Here is a 21,139-nt window from a genome sequence, read left to right as displayed (position 1 = left end):
CGAATTTCAGGCATTGTGTTGTCGTTCCAGGTGGAAGAATCGGGTTTAACAGGTTTTAAAAAATTTTTTTTGTGTTTTGAGGCATTTCCCCTTTAAGTGGGAGTGGTCCAGGGCCTCTGATGTCATGACGCGTGTGACGTAAGTCGTAGGAAGCGATTGGCCATGCTCACATCGCGGTTCCTTTACTTGGGTCCTTTTTCTCAACTGCGCATGTGCAGCACCTTTACCAAGATGGCTGCAATTCAAAACTGCAGATTTCTGCTGCAAGCCTACCTCGTGGTGAGTTTCGGTGAGTTTCACCGTTTTTTCTTGTATTCTCCTCGCAGAATTCTTGGAATTTGTCCAGGACTGCCTGGAAATCACTCTTGTTTTCCCCCTTTAAGTATTTGAAGGTCTGGAAGATTTCAGCTGCTTCCGGACCCGCAATGGTAAGTAGAAGCTTTATTTTTTCTGCATCCGCCACGCCATCTAGGTCGGACGCTACCAGGTAGATCTTGAGTCCCTGCCTGAACCAACGCCAGTTTTCACTCAGATTGCCTTGGTACCTGAGCTGCTGTGGAACCGGAATCCCGAACATCATCTTGCCTGGCTGTTGTTGCTGGTTGTCACTGTTTGTTGAGTTGTAACTATTGATTTAAACAGTCACTCCTGTGTGCCATGTCTTGTTATGCTCTTGGTGTAGCATAAGATGCTTCCTTGATATTCACTCTGACAAAGGAAGGTTCAGACGTGGAGATAAGTTCAATACGTTTATTAAACTATTTACAATTCTCCTACCCGGATTCGCCTCTACTGTTAATCCTTCTATAGCTACTCAGACTGACGAACCAGTCTGCTACAATCCACGTGGTGGGTGTGATGTTCAATCAACCCTGTGTCTGTACTCAGAGTGTCTCCACTGGAAAGAGGAAGTTCATTTGTGCTGTGTCCTTTATATATGGGTTGGTGTCATGCCCACCTGTGGTCGTGTCACCTGTGTGTATTGTGAATGCCCATTGGTCGTGTCCTATCTCACTGACCTATTGGTTGAGTGTCTGTGTGTCATGTCTCTGGTGCTCCCTCTTGTATCTATCTAGTCTACGTGTACTTACATTAACCCTTGTGTACCTACAGTGATGCATATCACCACAGCATGGTCAATCCACCCAGCCTGCACATCTTTGGGTTGTGGTGAATGTATAACATATAAATCCACACTGTATATCACTGTGTCCCTGTGGGCTCCGTCTGTGAGCCGTTGTGCAGCTCTGCCCACAGGGGGAGATGAGGAGCATGTACAGGGCTCCGCCCTTGGCTCTGCCCACAACTGGAAGTATAAAGTGCTGCGGTCTTGCGAGCCTACCTTCAGTTCAGCTAGTCGCAGGCAGGCTCAGTTGTAAGTCGATTAAAGCCACAGTTTACTTCGACTCGTGTCTCTGAGTGAATTGATGGTTGCATCAGGGGTTAAACCCATGAAAACAGGGAGAATGTGCAAACTCTACACTGACAGTGACCCAGGGCTGGGATTGAACCTGGGACCTCGTTGCTGTGAGGCAGCAGTGGTACTCACTGCACCACCCTGCTGCCTTGCTATTGGTTATTGGTTATGAAAAGGTCTTGGAAGAGTCTGGTGAATTGCTTCTGAAGTAGGACATTTTTAAGGCGATATTGGATTCGTATTAATATTTACATCATCAAAGCATTCTTCATTTATTGGACTGATTGGCACCATTTATGGTGTAAAGGGATAGGCATTCGTTTGAATCCCATTTTTGCACAGCTGAGAAACCTTTTTCGAACGAAATGGAGAATCTATAATCTGCCTAGCAACAGCACGAAGCTGCATCTTAAAACGGCACCATGGCCAGAAGATTGGGATATCTGCGATTCAAGACCCTGACAGTGGGGCAAATATATATATATATATATATATTGATTAAAACTAAGACTTATAAAATGAAATGTTATAAAATGAAATGTTGTAACACCAAAATGACCCAGGCAGGCAAAAGAAACCTAAGGATTAAATATATTGATTAGATTAGGATTTGTGTCTGTGTGTAAAACTATCAAACAGGAGGCTGACACAATAGATTCCCAGGTTAACCCAGGAACCACACTCAACACCTAATCAAGGTACAGCATAGAGATAATGGGACCCCATTGTAAGTCAAGGGAACACCTATTAAAACTAAGCAGATAACGAGACATTGACGTCAGAGTCAGGAAGCCCAGGAAACCATGTATCTGTACTATTCATCTGTACTATTCAAATGTAAAACGGCAAAAGCCCGCCAAAACCTTGCAAATGCTTGTACTCTCTATAAATATTGAACCTCGTCTGCATATCGGGGAGATCACCGTGGCCAAGCCATTGTTAGGAGCTGGCTGCGTGGGTCTCCCTGAAGGACTTCAGAACTCGTAAAATACAGTAAAAACGCTTTTGAACCTTGCCTTGAGACTCGACCTCTTGAATGCACTGGCACAAGGGATTTTTCCCTACAACACTTCCACCTGTTGTGGAAGCCTTCCTCATTTGGTGAATTTTATTTTTTCTAATTTAAGGAATTCTGTTAAGTCGGAGAGCCAACCTGCAGCTGTGGGTGGTGCTGCTGATCTCCAGCCGAACAGGAGTCTCCGGCGGGCGATCAGGGAGACGAAGGTTAGGGCATCTGCCCCTGCACCTGTGAACAATTCTGGCTGTTCCAAGACCCCGAAGACCGCCGCTACTGGGGACGCCTCCGCTCTCACTCCCACACCCCTGGTCATAGCCTCAAAGAAGGGGGCCGAGTACCTGGTCAGTCTGGGGGACAACCAGAACATGTGGGTGTAGTTGGCCAGGCCTCCTTTGCACCATTCACATTTATCCTCCACCTCTGAAAAGAACCCATTCATGCGTGTTCTTGTTGAGCGCCCTGTGCACTACTTTCAGCTGCATTCAGCTCAGCCCAGCGCAGAGTCCTCCCCCTATCCCTGTGCCTAACTCTTCTACCTATTTTCCCCATGTCTCGGTCAGTGGTGACCATACTTCTTTCAGTAGTCGTTTGTTCATGTCCACGCAGTTGCCGACCCCTACTTCACCCGCAGTCAGGAATCTGTCCAGTCGGGTGTGTCCTGATAGTCGGGGGGAGCGTTGTTGTTTACTTAAGGCAGAAGTTCCTTAGCTGCATGTATCACAACCCAATCCCTTCCGGGAGCTGAAGTTTGTCAGTTCCCCCAGGGTCACTAACCTGCCTTGTATGTATAGGTTCCCTACTGTCACTGTCCCATTGTCCTGCGTCCAACCGGTGGGTTCACAGGGAATATCTTGCTCTGGCTCAGGTTAAGTTTGTAACCTGAGAATGCACTTAACTCCCCTTGGAGTTCCACTATTCCTCCATTGCTGGCTAGTGGGTTCGAGACATAGAGGAGCGGGTCATCCATGTAGAGTGAGACTCTATGCTCCTTGTCTCCTCTCTGGATACCTCTCCACCCCTTCGCTGACCTGAGAGTGATGACCAGTAGCTCAATTGCCAGGGCAAACAGTAGCAGGGACAAAGGGCATCCCCGCATCATGCCTCTGTACAGCCAGAAATATCCAAAGCCTGTGGTTTTTGTTTATACCCTCACCATGGGAGCACTGTACAGTTGTTCCACCCATGAGGTGAACCCTGACCCAAAGCCAAACTGTTCTAGTACCTCTGTTGGAGACCTTTTCTGCATCCAGGGAGATGATCATTTTTAGTGTCCCCTCCCTGGGTAGGGTCATGATCATGTTCTGCCTGGTGTTCGCCATTAGTTGTCTGTCCTTGACAAAGCCCGTCTGATCTTCCACGACTACCTCATACACGCAACCCTCCAGACGCCTTGCAAGGGTCTTCGCCAGGACTTTGGCGTCAGTGTTTAGGAGTGAGAAGGGTCTTTGTCTCTTTTACGGATCAGTGATATCGAGCCCTGTGCCAGCGTGGGCTGTCGGGTACTCCTAGATAGCAAGGTGCTGAACATCTCCCATAAGTACCACTACCGCAGCAAATGTTTTGTCGATGTCCACAGGGATCCGTCAGGACTCAATGCCTTCACTACCTGCATGGAGTTAATACTCTCCATGACTTTGCCCCCTTCTTAGGTGTTTACAATCCTTGCTTTTGTTCCTCCTCCGCATCTGGCATGTCCTTCTTGATCAGCCATGTCGTGATCTGCTTCGCTCCTCCTGACTGTAGTTTGGGCTTTTCTCTCCTGGCTCTTGCTACGTTTGCTGTCTTTTTGGCTTCTCTGCTGGCTTGAGGGCATTTCCTCAGGTGATAGTTTGTTTTGGGGGGGGGGGGGGGGGGGTGGTTTGTTGGCTTTGTGGCCGATTTTTGAGTTAGAATGTCCAAAGTTGTAGCTTGTAGGGGAGAGCCACCTTTGTGCAACTGTTCAGCACATCGTCACCACCAGAAACCCAAATCTTTAGAAAAAACATTATTTATTTAAAATTATTTCATGGGTGTCGGCGTCCCTGGCAAGGTCAGAATTTGCTGCCCATCCCTAATTGTCGAGTGGCTTGTTCGACCATTTCAGAGGGCAGTTAAGAGTCGCTGTGTGTCTGGAGTTTTAAGGTCAGACTGGGTAAGGACAGAAGATTTCCTTTCCTAAAAGGCCATTGATGAACCAAATGGGATTTCATAGAATCAATGATAGCTCCATTTTGGATACAGAACTGGCTAGGTCATAGAAGGTAGAGAGTAGCAATGGAAGGGTGCTTTTCTGATTGGAGGGCTGTGACTAGTGGTGTTTCGCAGGGATCAGTGCTGGGACCTTTGCTGTTCGTAGTATATATAAATGATTTGGAGGAAAATGTAACTGGTCTGACTAGTATGTTTGCGGACAACACAAAGGTTGGTGGAATTGCGGATAGTGATGAGGACTGTCGGAGGATACCGCAGGATTTAGATCGTTTGGAGACTTGGGCGGCGAGATGGCAGATGGAGTTTCATCTGGACAAATGTGAGGTGATGCATTTTGGAAGATCTACACAGGTAGGGAATATACAGTGAATGGTAGAATCCTCGAGTATTGACAGTGAGAGAGATCTAGGTGTACAGGTCCACAGGTCACTGAAAGGGGCAACACAAATGGAGACGGTAGTCAAGAAGGCATACGGCATACTTGCTTTCATTGGCCGGGGCATTGAGTATAAAAATTGGCAAGTCATATTGCAGCTGTATAGAACCTTAGGCCACACTTCGAGTTGTAGCCACCTGGCGTGACCACTGCCCAACACAAAATGGAAGATTGCAAAGAATACAGGGAAATTGGACCTGTTGCAAAAGCAAGCAGCTTGCAAAGCGCTTGTATATTCAGACTACTGCAGAAACCAGTTCTGACTGCTGCAGAAACCAGACAGCACTGTGAAAAGAAACAGTTAGTTTACTAATGAGGCGATACCGGGCGATCCCCAGATACAATGGAAACAAGTTAAACACAGATCGATACATTCAATAGAAGGCCAGACTTTTCGGCGCCAAAGAAGTCCAAAACAATACGTCCTAAGAACTGCCCCAGTGATCAAGGAATTGCCCCGCTATTGGGGAATTCAAATCAATCGATTGGGAAGAGACCCAATCGATTGCGAGAGTATAGCGGGTCCGCCCAGGTGGGCGCAAGACCCTGAGAGGAGTATAAGACAGAGACCGCGACCCCAGCTCTCTCTCTCTGTCAGCCTCTCCTTGACCAGCCAGCCCACCCAGCAGAACACCGTTGCAGCAGAAGAACCTTGAGGAGGAGAGGTCTGGACAGCAGCCGCCAACAAGTAAGTCACAACACACGCTATGAGAGTAGACACTCCTGGCCCCCTTTAGTCCATAACTACTGGAAGCCTGTAGACCCAGGACAAAGCTAGAGGCCGTTGTTCCCTGATCCGGCAGTCCACTTATCCAGATAAGTATTTGACCTATTAGTGGTAGGATTAGCCTAGTCTTATAGTTTTATATGCACGATTAGTAGATTACTGTAATATAATAAATGTGTCTTGTTTGAACTTACTAATTGGTGTATGGTTTTATTGTTTTGAACTTGACCTTGAAACTTGTGGCAGCATCTTAACAATACCTGGCGACTCCAAAGCTAAGTAATGAAACAGAGCCAAATTGAGTGTTAAGCACACACCCAGAATGAGCAACACTATCTATATAGCTAAGAACATAGATACATAGAAAACAGAAGCAGCAGGAGACCATTCAGCCCTTTGAGCCTGCTGTGCCATTCATTATGATCATTGCTGATCATTAAGTTCAACACTCTGATCCCGCCACCCCCTTCCCCCCCCCCCCCCCCCCCCCCCCCCGTACCCCTTGATCCTTTTCACCCCAAGAGCTATATATAATTCCTTCTTGAAATTCCACAACGGTTTGGCCTCACCTACTTTCTGTGGTCGCAAAGTATCTGAAGTATCTCAATCTCTACAGTGCAGAAGGAGGCCATTTGGACCATCGAGTCTGCACCGACCATCTGACAAGAGCGCCTTAACCAAGCTTTCCCTGAGACCTCGTTACCCACCTAACCCGCACATACCTGGACACTCAGGGGAAATTTATCATGGTCAATCTACCTAACTTGCACATCTTGGTGGGAGGAAACCGGAGCACCCAGAGGAAACCAACTTAGACATGTGCACAGTCATCCAAGGCCAGAATTGAACCCGGGTCCCTGGTGCTGTGAGGCAACATTGATAATCACTGTGCCACTGTGCCATCTCTGGATCCATTCTCTGCTCTCGAATGTGGTCACATCCTCCTTAGCAATGGCGGACTGACCAGGGTGTCAGCTTGCCCGATGGCAAGTGGGCCCCTGATGAAGTGGGTCCCCTATATCAAATTAAAATGCAATAAAGAAACAAACACAGACAACTGTTTTAGTAATAAAAAGGAATAAGAAAAAAAAAGAACAGGACACAAATAAGCAGTGCATGAAAAGGAACGAAGCAGGGGAGGTAGTGAAAGGATGTGGAATAAGGGGGCCCGGGTCGGGCATAATTAAGGAAATTCCATGTTTTCAGCAAGAGTGTGTGAATTTAAAGATAAAGTTACAATTCATGATTTGAGATGGTCGGCAACTTCAAAGGATATCAAGCAGTAGTCTTGGTTCAGCCGGCACATCGGGCCGGGGCCCGTGAATCTCTGAAGGGCCCTTAAAAATTATAAATAATTAGATAAATAAATCTCCAACTTCTTTCCTGAGATTTGTATTCTAACTTAATAAAATATAATTGTTTTTAAAAAGAGCAATACCAAATAAAAATGCAATAAAGAAACAAACAAATAATCACTCAGTGTATGAAGGAATGAAGCAGTGTTAAACGGATGTGAAAAGGAGTGGGGGGTGGGGGGGGTGGGGGGCTGGTTCACCTGGGTCGGACATATTTGGAAATCCACGTTTTCAGCAAGAGTGTGTGAATTTAAAGATAAAGTTACAGTTCGTGATTTGAGATGGTTGGCAACTTGAAAGGATATCAAGCAGTACATAGGGTCGTGAGGTCACCGAAAAGGAGAAGCGGTACCTTTGACCGTGAATCATGAAGTCAAAGATATTGAAGTGATAAGCCATGATCGGTAAACTCAAAGGGTTGCGACTTGTAACACTACACTGGTATCAAACTGGACATGTTAACTTTGGTCGTGGGACCATTCTTAATGTCTTACTATAGTTGGACCAAACTTCTAAGTTTCAACAGTTGTCTGAGTTGCTTGCTGGTGTGAACACTGGACAGTGGATTGTCTCCTCTTCTGAAGCTGCATAGGCCACAGTAGTATTGACTAATGAACATAGCCTATTGAAGTGTAAGTAAGTTATTTTATATTTTTTTTATCAAGTAGGGGTTTATCTGGCGTTCCTTCAAGTTATTCTTGCAATCACCAATATTCATTTTTCCCAATGTGGGCTATTTTTAATTACGTTTTTATTTCAGGAATATTACCCCTACCAGCATGGAAAAGAAAAAGCATAAATCTGGGTCACTAAAACGCAAAGAACAAAAAGAAGCAGAAAGGAAGGAATCAGCCAAGCGATGCAGGCCTATTACAGAGTTTATAATACCACAAGCACAATTAGAATTAGAACAGTACAGCACAGAACAGGTCCTTCGGCCTTCGATGTTGTGCCGAGCAATGATCACCCTACTCAAGCCCACGTATCCACCCGATAATCCACATCAATATCCAATTCTGCAACAAATAATCAAGAAGCAAGAAACAATGCTCATGGTGATGATGCAATGACATGCGAGTTACAAGAACAGAGAAGAGCTACTTTGAATGTAGAGACAAGTACAAGTGCATCCATTACTAATCAACCCAGGCCCAATATTTCTTCTGGCTTCCTTGTTCCGGTATCTATACTGCCTGTAGTTGCAACATCTGAACACATAGCTTCAACTAGTGACAGGGAATCAGGTATTCCTTCAAGCATGACTTGGTTTCTGAAGCACATCCTGTAAATGAACCTATGCAAGGAAATGAAAGATCAATTACTGGAATCTTCCAATATCCATCACGAGCAAAGCTAAAACAGTTTTTTGCTGAACATCCACTTCAGCCACTTGATGATCTGCCATTTGATGCTCGTTTGTATGAGAGGAAAATTATGAATGACTCAGTCCCAAGAAAATGGCTAACATATAACAAAGAAAATAGATGCTTATATTGTTCATACTGCTTAGCCTTTGAGTTTCCCAATACTTGTAATCCATCACACTTTGTACGTGGCTTTAGTGACTACAGGCGTATTAGCCAGAGCTTGACTTTACATGAATCGACAACAACACATGTCAGAAATGCTCAGCAATATATCAGTGTAGTTAATGATGGCACCTTAGATAAAAACTTTGCAGCATCACTAATTAAAAGGAAATAAGAAATATTGAAGCAGAGAAGTATTGTCATGAGGATTATAGACATCATAAAGATGTTAGGCAAGCAAGCACTTCCTTTTCGAGGTCACAGAAATGAATCGGCCTGCACTCTAGATAATGAGGTTCTGAATCATGGCAATTTTTTAGCTACAGTGCAGTTGATGGCAAAATATGACCCCATTATGGCAGCTCACGTTTCTGCAGTGCAAAACAAGTCTAAACAAAGAATCAAACGATTAGAGCAACAAGGAAAGGCTCAAAGTAAAGACCGTGGTGGACTTGTACATACCTGAGTAAAACATGTTAATCAAAATTATGAAGAATATGATACAAGAAAGAATTAGTCATGAAGTTTCTCAAGCAAAATATTATTCTATTCAGGTTGATTCAACACAAGATAATTCATCCACCGATCAGTTTAGCATAATTATTCGGTATGTGCTTAAAGGTATTATCTGTGAGCGACTACTTTCAGTTGTGCCAAGTAATGATGGTACAGGACAGGGACTTTTTGATCTATTGATTGAAACATTACAGCATCTTAAAATTGACCCCCAAAAATGTTTATCTGATAGCACAGATGGCGCTGCAAGCCACCATGGCCAGTATAATGGTTTACAAAGTAAAATTGCTGATGTGGCTGATCAACATGTTCATATATGGTGCTATGCCCATGTCTTGAATTTGGTGATAACTGAAACAACAAAATGTTGTGTGCCTGCAGTTTCTTTTTTCAATTTGCTCCAGAATATAGCAACTTTTGTGAAAGCATCATACAAGAGAATGGCTGTATGGATAGAAGTTGTTGGAAAACATCTAGGACAAGAAAAAAATGAAACGATTAAAGCTAATTGGTGAGACCAGATGGTCGGGAAAATCCAATGCAGCAACAACTATATTTGGACGTTTTGATGATGCCGCTGCCAGTACTTTCATAAATCTATTGACATGCTTATCAATGATACAAGATTCAGAAAGGTTTGATGCAAAAACAAAACATGAAGCAAATGTTTTACTTCAAAGTCTTCTAAAGTTTGAAACCATATTGACAGCATTTACTTACTTGTATATATTTGAAACTACAACCCCGTTATCAAGTTATCTACAGACAAGTGGTTTAGATATGTTTACTGCATGGAGTTTGGTAGATTCAGCTACAACAAAGTTGAAGAAACAGACAAGAACATTTGATAACGTTCACAGCAAGGCTTTGGAATTTGTAAATAAATGTAATGACAGGATTTCACAGATGAATATGGATGAAAATCAAACACTGGAAATTGATGCGTTGGAAACAGCATTGCCAGTTGAGAGGCAGAGGAAGAAGAAAAGAATGGCAGATGAGCTTATTGATGATGAACGAAATTCCTCAGATTCTCTAGCTGATTTTCGAGTAAATGTGCTTAACCTAATAATGAATCACATTGTCCTGTCACTAGAATCACGCTTTGTACAACACAAACAGTTGTATAAAGATTTGTCCTGCTTGGACCCAGCAAAGTTTAAAACTATTGCAGAGAAGGGCCTTGAAAATGAAGCATTGGAAGGTATTATTAAGCTGTTTCCACAAATCAGCAAAGATCAAGTAATATTGGAATTGTTTTCTTTTGCTTCAAACTTTGATGTATTAAAGCTATTGCTTAATGATGGTGAGAATATGGATTCCAGTTGCAACAATTGTAAAATTTGCAGCACTTGCCCATCGTGTCTACTAAAAATTCTGGCATCCAACAGACTTCATAACAAGGCATATGATAACCTTTATCAACTTTATAAAGTCATCTGCACACTATCAGTTACTCAAGTCCAATGTGAGAGGACATTTTCAAAGCTAAAGATCATAAAGACAAGGTTAAGAAATTCGCTGTCTGAAGAGAATTTGGAATCATACATGTTGCTATCCATTGAAAAGGAATTGTTAGATGAATTGGATGCAGAAGCAATTATTGGCAGATTCGCACAATCATCTAGTGAACACAAACGATTGCTCTTAATATAGTGGACTGCATAGTGAAATGCTCTATTGTGGTTTTGAACTATCTGTTAATGTGTAAATTGTGCAGTAAACTATTAAAAAATATCAACCAATTACTTATAATTGAATTTTAAATTTAAAAATTTTTTTAACATTCTGTATTTACATTTGGTATCTACTGCCAGTAATATGTACAGTACATGTACACTAATTACTAAGAAATACACATTAGTTCTACAAAAATTTTAATTGTACCCTTTTTTCCATATGTATTTTTTGAAAATTTTATTTATTCGTTATGAAAATTAAATGATAGCATTGTAGTTGTGGGTGGGCCCCTTTGTCTCCTGGCAACCAATATTTTTAGACCCAGTCCGCCACTGCTCCTTAGAGTGTGGTGCCCAGAACTGGGCACAATGCTCCATGTGGGGGTCGAACCAATGCAAGTTTGCCATATTGCCCTTGCTTTTGTACTGAGGGAGAAGGAAATAGAAAGATAGGCCGATCGACTTGAAAGGAATTGGGTGGGAGGAGCTTCCTGTCATTCAAACAGAAAGACAATTACTGCCAGGGTTGCTCCTTGCGCTGCAAATGCAATGACTTTCCCCGGCTTTGCCCTTGAGATTGATTGTTGGGCGCCCCGCCCCTCGGCCCACCGCCGACGTGCCGAACGTGTCTCCGCCGCTCTGACGCAGCCGCAGTAGACCACGTGCGCCGCCGCTCATAATGAGCAGCTGGAAGGACCAATCGGGAGGGTGAAATCGACCTTCCTGTCTGTGCGCGGCGACCAATCAGCGCAGAGGAGACCGGAGGCGGAGGCGGGACCAGGCTCTGGGGTGAGCCGGTTTGGAGCGAGCGGTCTGCGGGCCTTCCATTTATCTGTAGTTGACTGGGAGTGAAGGTGGCGAGTCGGGGAGGCTAGAATTTTTGCTCCGAAGCACGAATAACAATAACAGGCAAAGATGTCGCTGTCTAACAAGCTGACCTTGGATAAAGTCGACGTGAAGGGGCAGAGAGTGATAATGAGGTGAGTGGGAGGGGGGGCAAGGGCTTCAGTGGCCAAGGCTTCTGACACCCCTAATTGTGAATCGTATTGAAGTGTGCAAGTTCGAGGTCATGGGTTTGGAAAAAAAAAAGTGCAAGATGTCAAAATCATTGATAATTAATGTGCAAAACATGTACCAGAGTCTAATTCTGCCAAGGGGTTGAATTTCTAAACGAGGTTTGGTCCTGCAGGATTTCTCTGTTGCCTTGTAAATCATTGATGTGATTGTGTGCCTGTATGCACGTACAGGGCGCTGAAATATGAAGTGCGGAATTATTGCACACCGTTTTTTTCTTCTGGGCGGGACGGGTAAATTGCGCATCTTCATGTTTGCTCTGAGGCCACTGTGATGAGGCCCCCCCCCCCCAAAAATGCAATGTACCATGTCCACTTTCATCCATGGCTGCCAATCGAAGCTGCGTTTAAGCCCTGAATCGTGATTGCTTTGTCACGTATGCTCGGCAATCAGTTTTGTGGGGGAAATAAATAAACATGATTTTTTTTTCGAGCTGGTTTACGGTAGGTACAGTTATGGGTCCATACATGCTACGAATCCTATTAACATTAATCTAGATCAGTTTTTAAAAAAGTTTCATTCGTTGTAACGTGTCGGTGTTTTAATTCTAACTGTTGCATATAATATCATTTCCTTTTGTAAAATGCTTCCTGTTCATTTTTCCCTTTATGGTGCCAACCCAAAGATACTGCTTCGACCCTTTGATTAGCTGATGAGCAGAAGAATACTTTATCTAGATGACCTTTAATCTTAAATACCAGAACACATGTTAATGCATTTCTGCCGTGGCAGGATGTGGTTGCAGGAGAAGACCATATGAATGAAGTGACAGTTAAAGTCCGTTTTCCCCTTTTTTTGCTGATAATAATCTAGTAGGCTTACATATCACACTGCAATTAAAATTACTGTGAAAACCCCCTAGTCACCTGTTTGTCCATACTGAGCAATCAGTGCATCTGAGAAATTATATTGGATTGGATTTGTTTATTGTTATGTGTACTGAGGTACAGTAAAAAAGCATTTTTCTATGTGCAGCTCAAACAGATCATTTAATACATGAAAAGAAAATATGTAATGGGGCAATATGTAAGTCTGAATAAAATTGCATAATTTAAAAAATAAATTCTGCACTCTCAAAGATGGCGTCTAATATTCCAAAGATTTTAAACACATAATGGATGCAGTTCTGAACTCCTGGACTGCATTGGATTGTCATCTAAGCTCTCCACAGGGCTTGTATGACATCGGTATTTCCATTCTTCTGTATCAATATTCCAATAGTTTTTTTAAAAAATCATGTCTAATTTAATGTGTGTACAGGGCACTCTCTTCATATTATTACAGTTGAACTCTTTCGCTTATAGAATGAAAGAGGGAACATGTTGAAGGGCTACATTTAGAGCCAAATCGTCCCTGTAAAATCATTGACCCATTGAGTTACTGTTAACTCTATACTTGGTGAGTTGCCCGTCTGCAACTTTTGTTAGTCTAAGACAGATGACCCTGCTTATTTTTTGGTAAAGAGAGCCTTGAAAGCTAAAAATATACATGAGTTTGAAATTGCAGATCAGAATTATCTGAAGGCTCTTCTGATGATTTTAACTTTGGGCACGGTGGTATAGTTCGAATTTAACAAATTTAACGGAGATTTTTAAATTTGAAGTAATCAAAAGTTATCTTACTGTTGCTTTAACTTTTGCAGCAATTTTATAGCTTGGCTTTCTTTAAATACCAATATTGCTAACTGCTGCACCTTTGCACAATGCTAGAGTTACTTAAGAGCCCATTGCAAGATGGCTGTCCTAGCAATATTTATTGGGAGAATAACTGAAATTTTTTTTTGTGTTAATTCTGAAAACGATTGTGCCATTCAACCCTAAGTGCAGAAAATGTGAGTGTGAGGTTATAAGCAGGATGTAGCGGTAAAGTTGCTTGCAGATGCCTACAGCTGCAGTCAGAACACGTGTTCTTGGCTGCGTGAGATCTCAAGCACAAAAATGATCAAGTAAAAACTCTGGAGGCATATATTTTTTTATATGTTAGGGAAAGAAAGCATGATTTTATGCTTTTTGAAGTGTGTTCTAGAGAATATGATTGGAATTTTCTGGCGGAATAATTGAATTGTCGTTACTTGTTGAACCCGTGGCATTTTGCCTCTGAAATTTTCCTGTCAGTGTGACTCGGCCAAGAAGTCATGTATTCCTCAAATCTAGTAGTAACATAGGTTTATATGGGTTTCTGGTTTAAATTTCTTCATACATGTCAGACGTTTCACTTAATTGTTTGTGCAGTTGAGTAATGAGATTTCACATTTAGGTCAACAACACACGTGCTCCGATATCCACAGGCTGTTGCATCTTTGCCACTGCATCGTACTCCTAACCTCACAATCCATAGACTCCTTTCACTGTGGATTGAATAGGTCCAGAGAATTTTAACAACTAACACCAAAATAAATTTTCAATCTGTAGTTATTCTGCAATCATGTGTAGATTTATTAATCCTACTGTCTGAGCGATTTCTGTTGCTCATTGATTCCTTTATGTAGCACATTCAGAAGCAAGGTTCAGATGAGTGAGGGATGAGATTCTATCAGATGAGCAATCTGAAAACCCTGATTAAGTAGTGGAATGTGAAGCGAGGGTGAGTAGGTGACACTTAACATTGCGAGATGTTTTCAACAACGTTATTTAAAATGGAGGTGATTTAGAGATCGAGTTTGAAAAACTTCTCACAATGAACGTACTAAATTAAAGTTGAATTTACATTAACATTGAACCATTAATGTTAAAATTATTAAAATTAATAAATGCATTAGTTACCCCTGACTTAGTTGGTAGAGTCTCACTTCTGAGCCAGAAGGTTCCATTCTAAAACGTGAACATAAAATTCAAGGCTGGCGCTCTATTGCAGTACTGAGGGAATTTTACATTGTCAGGTAACATCTTTTTGGAAGAGACATTAAAGTGAGGCCCTATCTACCCTCTTGGGTGAATGCAAAACATCCTGTGGTATTATTCTGTAAATCAGCAGGGCGTCCTGGCCAAAACTTATTCAGCCTGCATCGTGAAAAATGATTTAAAGGTTTTTATTGTATTGCTGTTTGTGAGAACTTGCTGTGTGCAAATTGACGGTGGCGTTTCCCCTTTTGATTATTTCAAAATGGCCCACCATGTTGATTACTTCAAAGTAGTCCATTGGGCTGTAAATGTCTTTGGTTATGAAAGGTGTGATACAAATGCAAGTCGTTTTAATGCAATGTGCTAAAGTGATTATTCACTTTACCGTGGTCAGTTTTGAATTTGAAAATTCCTCAACATAACCTCTTTGCTAATTTTCTTTTTCCGATTTTAACAGCATTGTTTTAAGGACATACCACCCCGTGAATAGAACAGTACGGCACAGAATAGGCCCTTCGGCCCTCGATGTTGTGCCGAGCTTTGTCCGAAACCAAGATCAAGCAATCCTACTCCCTGTCATTCTGGTGTGCTCCATGTGCCTATCCAATAACCACTTGAAAGTTCCTAAAGTGTCCGACTCCACTATCACAGCAGGCAGTCCATTCCACACTCTAACCACTCTGAGTAAAGAACTGACCTCAGACATCCCTCCTATATCTCCAACCCTGAACCGTATAGTTATGCCCCCTTGTAACAGCTACATCCACCCGAGGAAGTAGTCTCTGTCCACTCTATCCACCCCCCCCCTCATCATCTTATAAATCTCTGTTCAGTCGCGCCTCATCCTTCTTCGCTCCAATGAGAAAAGCCCTCGCTCTCTCAACCTTTCCTCATAAGACCTACCCTCCAATCCAGGCAGCATCCTGGTAAATCTCCTTTGCGCCTTTTCTAATGCTTCCACATCCTTCCTATAATGAGGTGACCAGAGCTGCACACAATACTCCAAATGTGATCTCACCAGTTGTAGCATAACCCCACAGCTCTTAAACTCAAGCCCCATGTTAATAAACGCTAACACACTATAGGTCTTCTTCACAGCTCTACCCACTTGAGTGGCAACATTCAGAGATCTGTGGGCATGAACCCAAGATATCTCTGTTCTTCCACATTCCTCAGAACCCTGCCGTTGACCCTGTAATCTGCATTCAAATTTGTCCTACCAAAATGAATCACCTCGCACTTATCAGGAGTAACATGTTCCTGGACACCCCTTACAAATAATGATTTAAAAAATAATACACTTTCGGGCTGTGGCCGTCGCTGGCTCGGCCAGCATTTATTGCCCTTCAGAAAGTGGTGGTGAGCTGCCTTCTTGAACCACTGCAGTCCTTGAGGCGTAAGTACACTCGCAGTGTTACGAGGGAAGGAGTTCCAGGATTTTGACCCAGCGACAGTGAAGAAACAGCGATTATATTTCCAAGTTGGGGTGGTGAGTGACTTGGAAGGGAATCTCCAGGTGGTGGGGTTCCCAGGGATCTGCTGCTCTCTTCCTTCGAGTCATAGAATTGTACCGAAGCCCATCGCATTTGTGCCAGTCAAAAATATCCACCTAACCATTCTAATCCCATTTTCCAGCTCTTGACCCATAGCCTTGTAAGCCCTGGGATTGCAAGTGCATATCAGATATTTCTTAAATGTTATGAGGGTCTCTGCCTTCAGCACCCTTTCAGGCAGTGAATTCCAAACTCTCACCCTCTGGATAAAAACGTTTTTCCTCCCATCCCTTCTAAACCTTCTGCCCCTTACCTTAAATCCATGCCTGGTCAGTTGACCCCTCCACCAAGGGGAAACATTTGTTCCTGTCTACTCCCATCTATGCCCCTCATAATTTTGTACATCTCAATCATGTCTCTTCTCCCCCACCACCCCACTTAGTCTCCCCTGCTCCAAGGAAACGATCCATTCCATCTAACTGAGTAGAAACCTAGAGTACAGGCTGGAACCTTCTGGTTTGTATAGTTCAGTTTCGTACTGCTCTAATCAGTTTTTGTAGAATGGCTAATTTTGAGCTGCTTTGATATAACGACTTTATAATTAAAATACTGTTTTGGGAGCTGCATGTAACTACCGTATACAAATAGCTTTCCCCATCAATATTTATTACAAACCTAATGTCTTAATAAAAGTGACAATCCTTGGTGGTGCTATATTACTGAAACTGAAGTCCTATTACTGAGTTGTAAAATCACTGTCTTGCAGGGTGGACTTCAATGTACCAATGAAGGATAATCAGATCACCAACAACCAAAGGTAACTTGTAATTATCAGCTACCTATTAGCTCTGTATGTAATGTCATTTAAAGCTAATGTGGTTGGTTTGTTCTTATTCAATGTATGATTATCAAAATTCCTCAATTACGTTATTACATTAAAGTCTGTATCTGAAGCAAGATATGCATATATTTGTCTCTTTTTCCCTCATCTCCTGAAGACAGTGGCTATTCTCTGTTGGCTTCCCCAAGTGTCTGTTTTACATGCATGAATCCAAAAATCGCATTTTGGTAGATTGTTCCATAATTACAGTCAGCAAGATGTGTCTGATTATGTCCTCTTCTGATTATCCACATGTTCACCCTTTGCAGCGGGTGGTAAAAGGGTCCTCCAGCTATCAACATGTATGACAAAGAAATTTAATGCAGATAAAGGATAAAAAGATTATGCAACAATGAATGTACAGATGTCGAGGCAGAAGTTATCTGGGATAGTGTGGGTGCCATTGACACTCATCACAGTATTGGATTTTCCAGCTGTATATTTTGGGGAGCATGATTATTGCACTATGTAACCCGATGTAGTGGAGGTTTGTTGCTGTAAATATATACCGAGTGATGTGTTTTTCACAGAATTCAGTGCAGTATATAAGACAGCATACTAGTGCACTACGGTAATATGCTATCAAACGTTATTTAGGTTTGTGGTGGCATGTGGCACAGTGGTTAGCACTGCTGACTACGGTGCCGGTTCAAATCCGGCCCTGGGTGACTGTCCGTGTGGAGTTTGCACATTCACCCCGTGTCTACTTGGGTTTCACCCCCACAACCCAAAGATGTGCAGGCTCAGTGGATTGACCACGCTAAATTGCCCCTTAATTGGAAAAATAAAATACTAGAAATTCTAAATTTATTTTAAAAAAAAAACATTATTTAGGTTCATGTCTAGAGGTCAGATATTTGAACTTTGTTATAGTCGCCGTAGTCCCCAAGGAACATGGGCTACTCTCTCCTTTTGAGAGTGAACTGACTGGTGATTTAAGGGTCACCAGCCTCAGGTGAGGGACAACATTTAAAAAGGCGGGGCCTTTATGGATAACCGGAACGGGAATTGAGCATGCACTGTTGGCATTGCTCCACGTCACAATCGAGCCCTCCAGCCAACCGACTTCCAAGTCTACTGTTCTTTAACAGACAATAACAAAGTCAACCTGTACTTTCGGAAATATATTTGGAGGGAACAAAGGAGAAATGTGGGGCTGAGCTGGGAGAGTGTAAAGCACCACTGTAATGTATTTGAACTTTATTCCTTTTTGGCAGGATTAAAGCTGCAATTCCAAGTATTAAACACTGTTTATGCAATGGAGCCAAGTCGGTCGTTCTGATGAGCCACTTGGGCAGGCCTGATGGTGTTCCAATGCCTGAGAAGTTTTCACTGGCCCCAGTTGCAGAGGAATTGAAGAAACTTATGGCAAGGTAAAGTGGAAACTGAACAACTCAACCACTCAGACGTGGATAACTTGCTTCAAGGCAGCTATGTTGTTATAAATAAAATATTCAAAGGCATTCCAGAAAAGTAAATTATACAGTCTTGAAAACTGCTTAGATTTTCGATTAGTGCCGTTTTGTCCGTTGAGGTGAGAATGCTTGTGATTTTATAAACTGCAAGAGATGTCTAAAAATGAAAATATTGTTCTACTGAGATTGAGCATTGAAGTGCAAGATAATGTTTGTCTTAAGTTGTAAATATATCTTGTGTAATATGAATTTTTGTTGGATAAGTGTGCAGAAATGAGTTGGAGCTTACAAAGAAATCAAAAGCCAGTGCAATGTTTTTTGGATAGAAAGGAAAACTTGTTTATGACATGTGACATAGTTAACACTCGCACCGCAAGCCCACAGTACTCAATTTTTCCAAAGGTGTTCCTGATGGGGTACGAGTCATGTAAGGCGTTTTAGTGTTTTGACAGTCCCCTCAATTTCCGTTTGAGCAATTTTCTTTTTGTGGTAACAGTATTATAACCAGAAAAATTGGTAATTCCCTTGTGCAACAGCCTCCTAAAGGTTTTTTGCTTTACAAATAGGGATATTATCTTCCTGAAAGATTGTGTTGGGTGTGAAGTTGAGAAGGCATGTGCTAACCCAGCTGATGGAAGTGTGATTCTTCTGGAAAATCTACGATTCCACGTTGAAGAGGAGGGAAAAGGGAAAGATGCATCTGGAAATAAGGTGAGATCTTGTACTATTAGCATGTGTAAGTCTTGTTAGGTCGTCGAGGAGGCCCCAGAATTTCTGATGCAGAGAGGATAAGGAGAGATGGGAAAAAAGTCTCTTTGAATGGGTTCGTGAATTGGTGGTGTTGAGTACATCTGATGTTGAAGTTTTGCAGTTCGAATTGGATGTAGTTTGGAGGATGTAATTTGTCCGCTTCCATTGTGTCTTTGCATGTTGTGTGGTGGTCCGCCAAGTAGTATATAGCAAAAGAGTGCCAAATGGATGGCAGGTGTGAAAAGTAGATTTCATTTTGAAAATTCTTCTCCACCACCACACCCCTTCTTGGTCTTTCTGTGGAAATCCTCTTTGGAAATAACTGAGACGTAAGTATGCAAGAATGACTCAAATGAGACTCGATGCTTAGCTTGATGCAACGGGATCAGGAGCTCAGCACCATTTGCTATTGAAATATCATCTAAATTATCAACACGAGGTGCACCTACAGGCAGTGAGAGTAAGAGCTGAGCAAACATCTCTGGACACAAAGGGGCAATTTAGCATGACCACTCCAACTAACCTTTATTTGTTCTTGGGATGTTGGGGTCGCTGGCTAGGCCAGCATTTGTTGCCCTTGAACTGAGTGCTTGCTAGGCTATTTCAGTGGGGGGCAGTTAAGAGTCAACCGCATCGCTGTGTGGGTCTGGAGTAACAGAGTCACATGAACGCCAGACAAGGAAAGGGCGGCAGATTTCCTTCGCTGGGCCAGATGGGTTTTTGCGACAATATGCAATGGTTTCATCATTTGACTTTTAGTTCCAGGTGTTCAATTGAATTTCAATTTCACCATCTGCCATGGTGGGACTGCAGAGCATTACTCTGGGTCTCTGGATTACTAGTCCAGGGACAACCACTACACCATCACCTCCCCTGAGGGGACTGTGGGAGGAAACTGGAGCACCTGGAGGAAACGCATGCAGACGCTGGGAGAATGTGCAAAATCCAAACAGTCACCCAAGGCTTGAATTGGGCACATTAAACAGCCATACTGCGGGCAGCACGGTGGCACAGTGGTTAGCACTGCTGCCTCACGGCGCTGAAGTCCCAGGTTTGGTCCCGGCTCTGGGTAACTGTCTGTGTGGAGTTTGCACATTTTCCCTGTTTGAGCCGTGGTAATATTAGGTGAAATACCCTAAGTAACTGCATTAGTCATATTTGTAATAGTTTGAGGTTATAACGTTACTTACGCATCCCTCTTAATTTATCTTGCGGCATTGTTTTCTCGCTGTAGTACTTCAGTACCAAATACAAAAACAAATAAACCCCAAGACTGTGTCCTTGTGTGTTTGGCATGAAAAAAATTACTTCAATTTCATCGGGTTGGTAAATCTTCTGGGACGGCACTCAAAATTATTAAATCCACTCTCTACCTTATTAAAAATCCAATTTGATAGATGTCCAGATTATGAAGGTTATTTGTTTGAAATTTATTTATTAAAATAGATTTTTAGGTTACATTTCAAACCATATCTCTGAATGCCAGAAGTCACCATTACATTGATACACAGAGTGATGACTTTTTTTCCATAAGGTCAAGTGGTATCCGAACTCTTGGATTGCTGTATCGTTCTTGAGCTACGAAATCTAATTGGTTTCTTCTACTGCAGTCAGCCCAGATACAGTGATATATGCAATGCTGTCAGTCATGCTGACCTTTACAGACTTGATATTGGAGACTCCCTGAACTCGGACTCCATAGGCTGCTACGGCGTCTGGATTTTTTCAGTAGCTTAATTTAGTACACATACTAGCTATGAATAGCTGCCACAAAGTTGGGGAGCTGATCTCTCTGCAGACTTGGCAGTATTTATTTTTCC

General features: G+C 42.6%; 1 protein-coding gene across 1 annotated transcript in view; it reads left to right on the top strand.

The window, feature by feature from the left end:
* Positions 1 to 11,617: 11,617 nt before the first annotated feature.
* Positions 11,618 to 21,139, top strand: part of pgk1 (phosphoglycerate kinase 1) — a 29,034-nt gene continuing 19,512 nt past the window's right edge. Inside the window, exons 1-4 of the mRNA XM_038775307.1 lie at positions 11,618 to 11,847; positions 17,041 to 17,091; positions 18,372 to 18,527; positions 19,136 to 19,280. Of these exons, the coding sequence (XP_038631235.1) occupies positions 11,783 to 11,847; positions 17,041 to 17,091; positions 18,372 to 18,527; positions 19,136 to 19,280 (417 nt within the window). The 5' untranslated portion in view covers positions 11,618 to 11,782. The remainder of the gene's footprint in view (positions 11,848 to 17,040; positions 17,092 to 18,371; positions 18,528 to 19,135; positions 19,281 to 21,139) is intronic.

The sequence above is a fragment of the Scyliorhinus canicula genome, chromosome 17 (genome assembly GCF_902713615.1).
Source record: "Scyliorhinus canicula chromosome 17, sScyCan1.1, whole genome shotgun sequence".
In the NCBI taxonomy this organism is placed as follows: Eukaryota; Metazoa; Chordata; class Chondrichthyes; order Carcharhiniformes; family Scyliorhinidae; genus Scyliorhinus; species Scyliorhinus canicula.
This window is presented reverse-complemented; position numbering and strand designations above follow the sequence as displayed.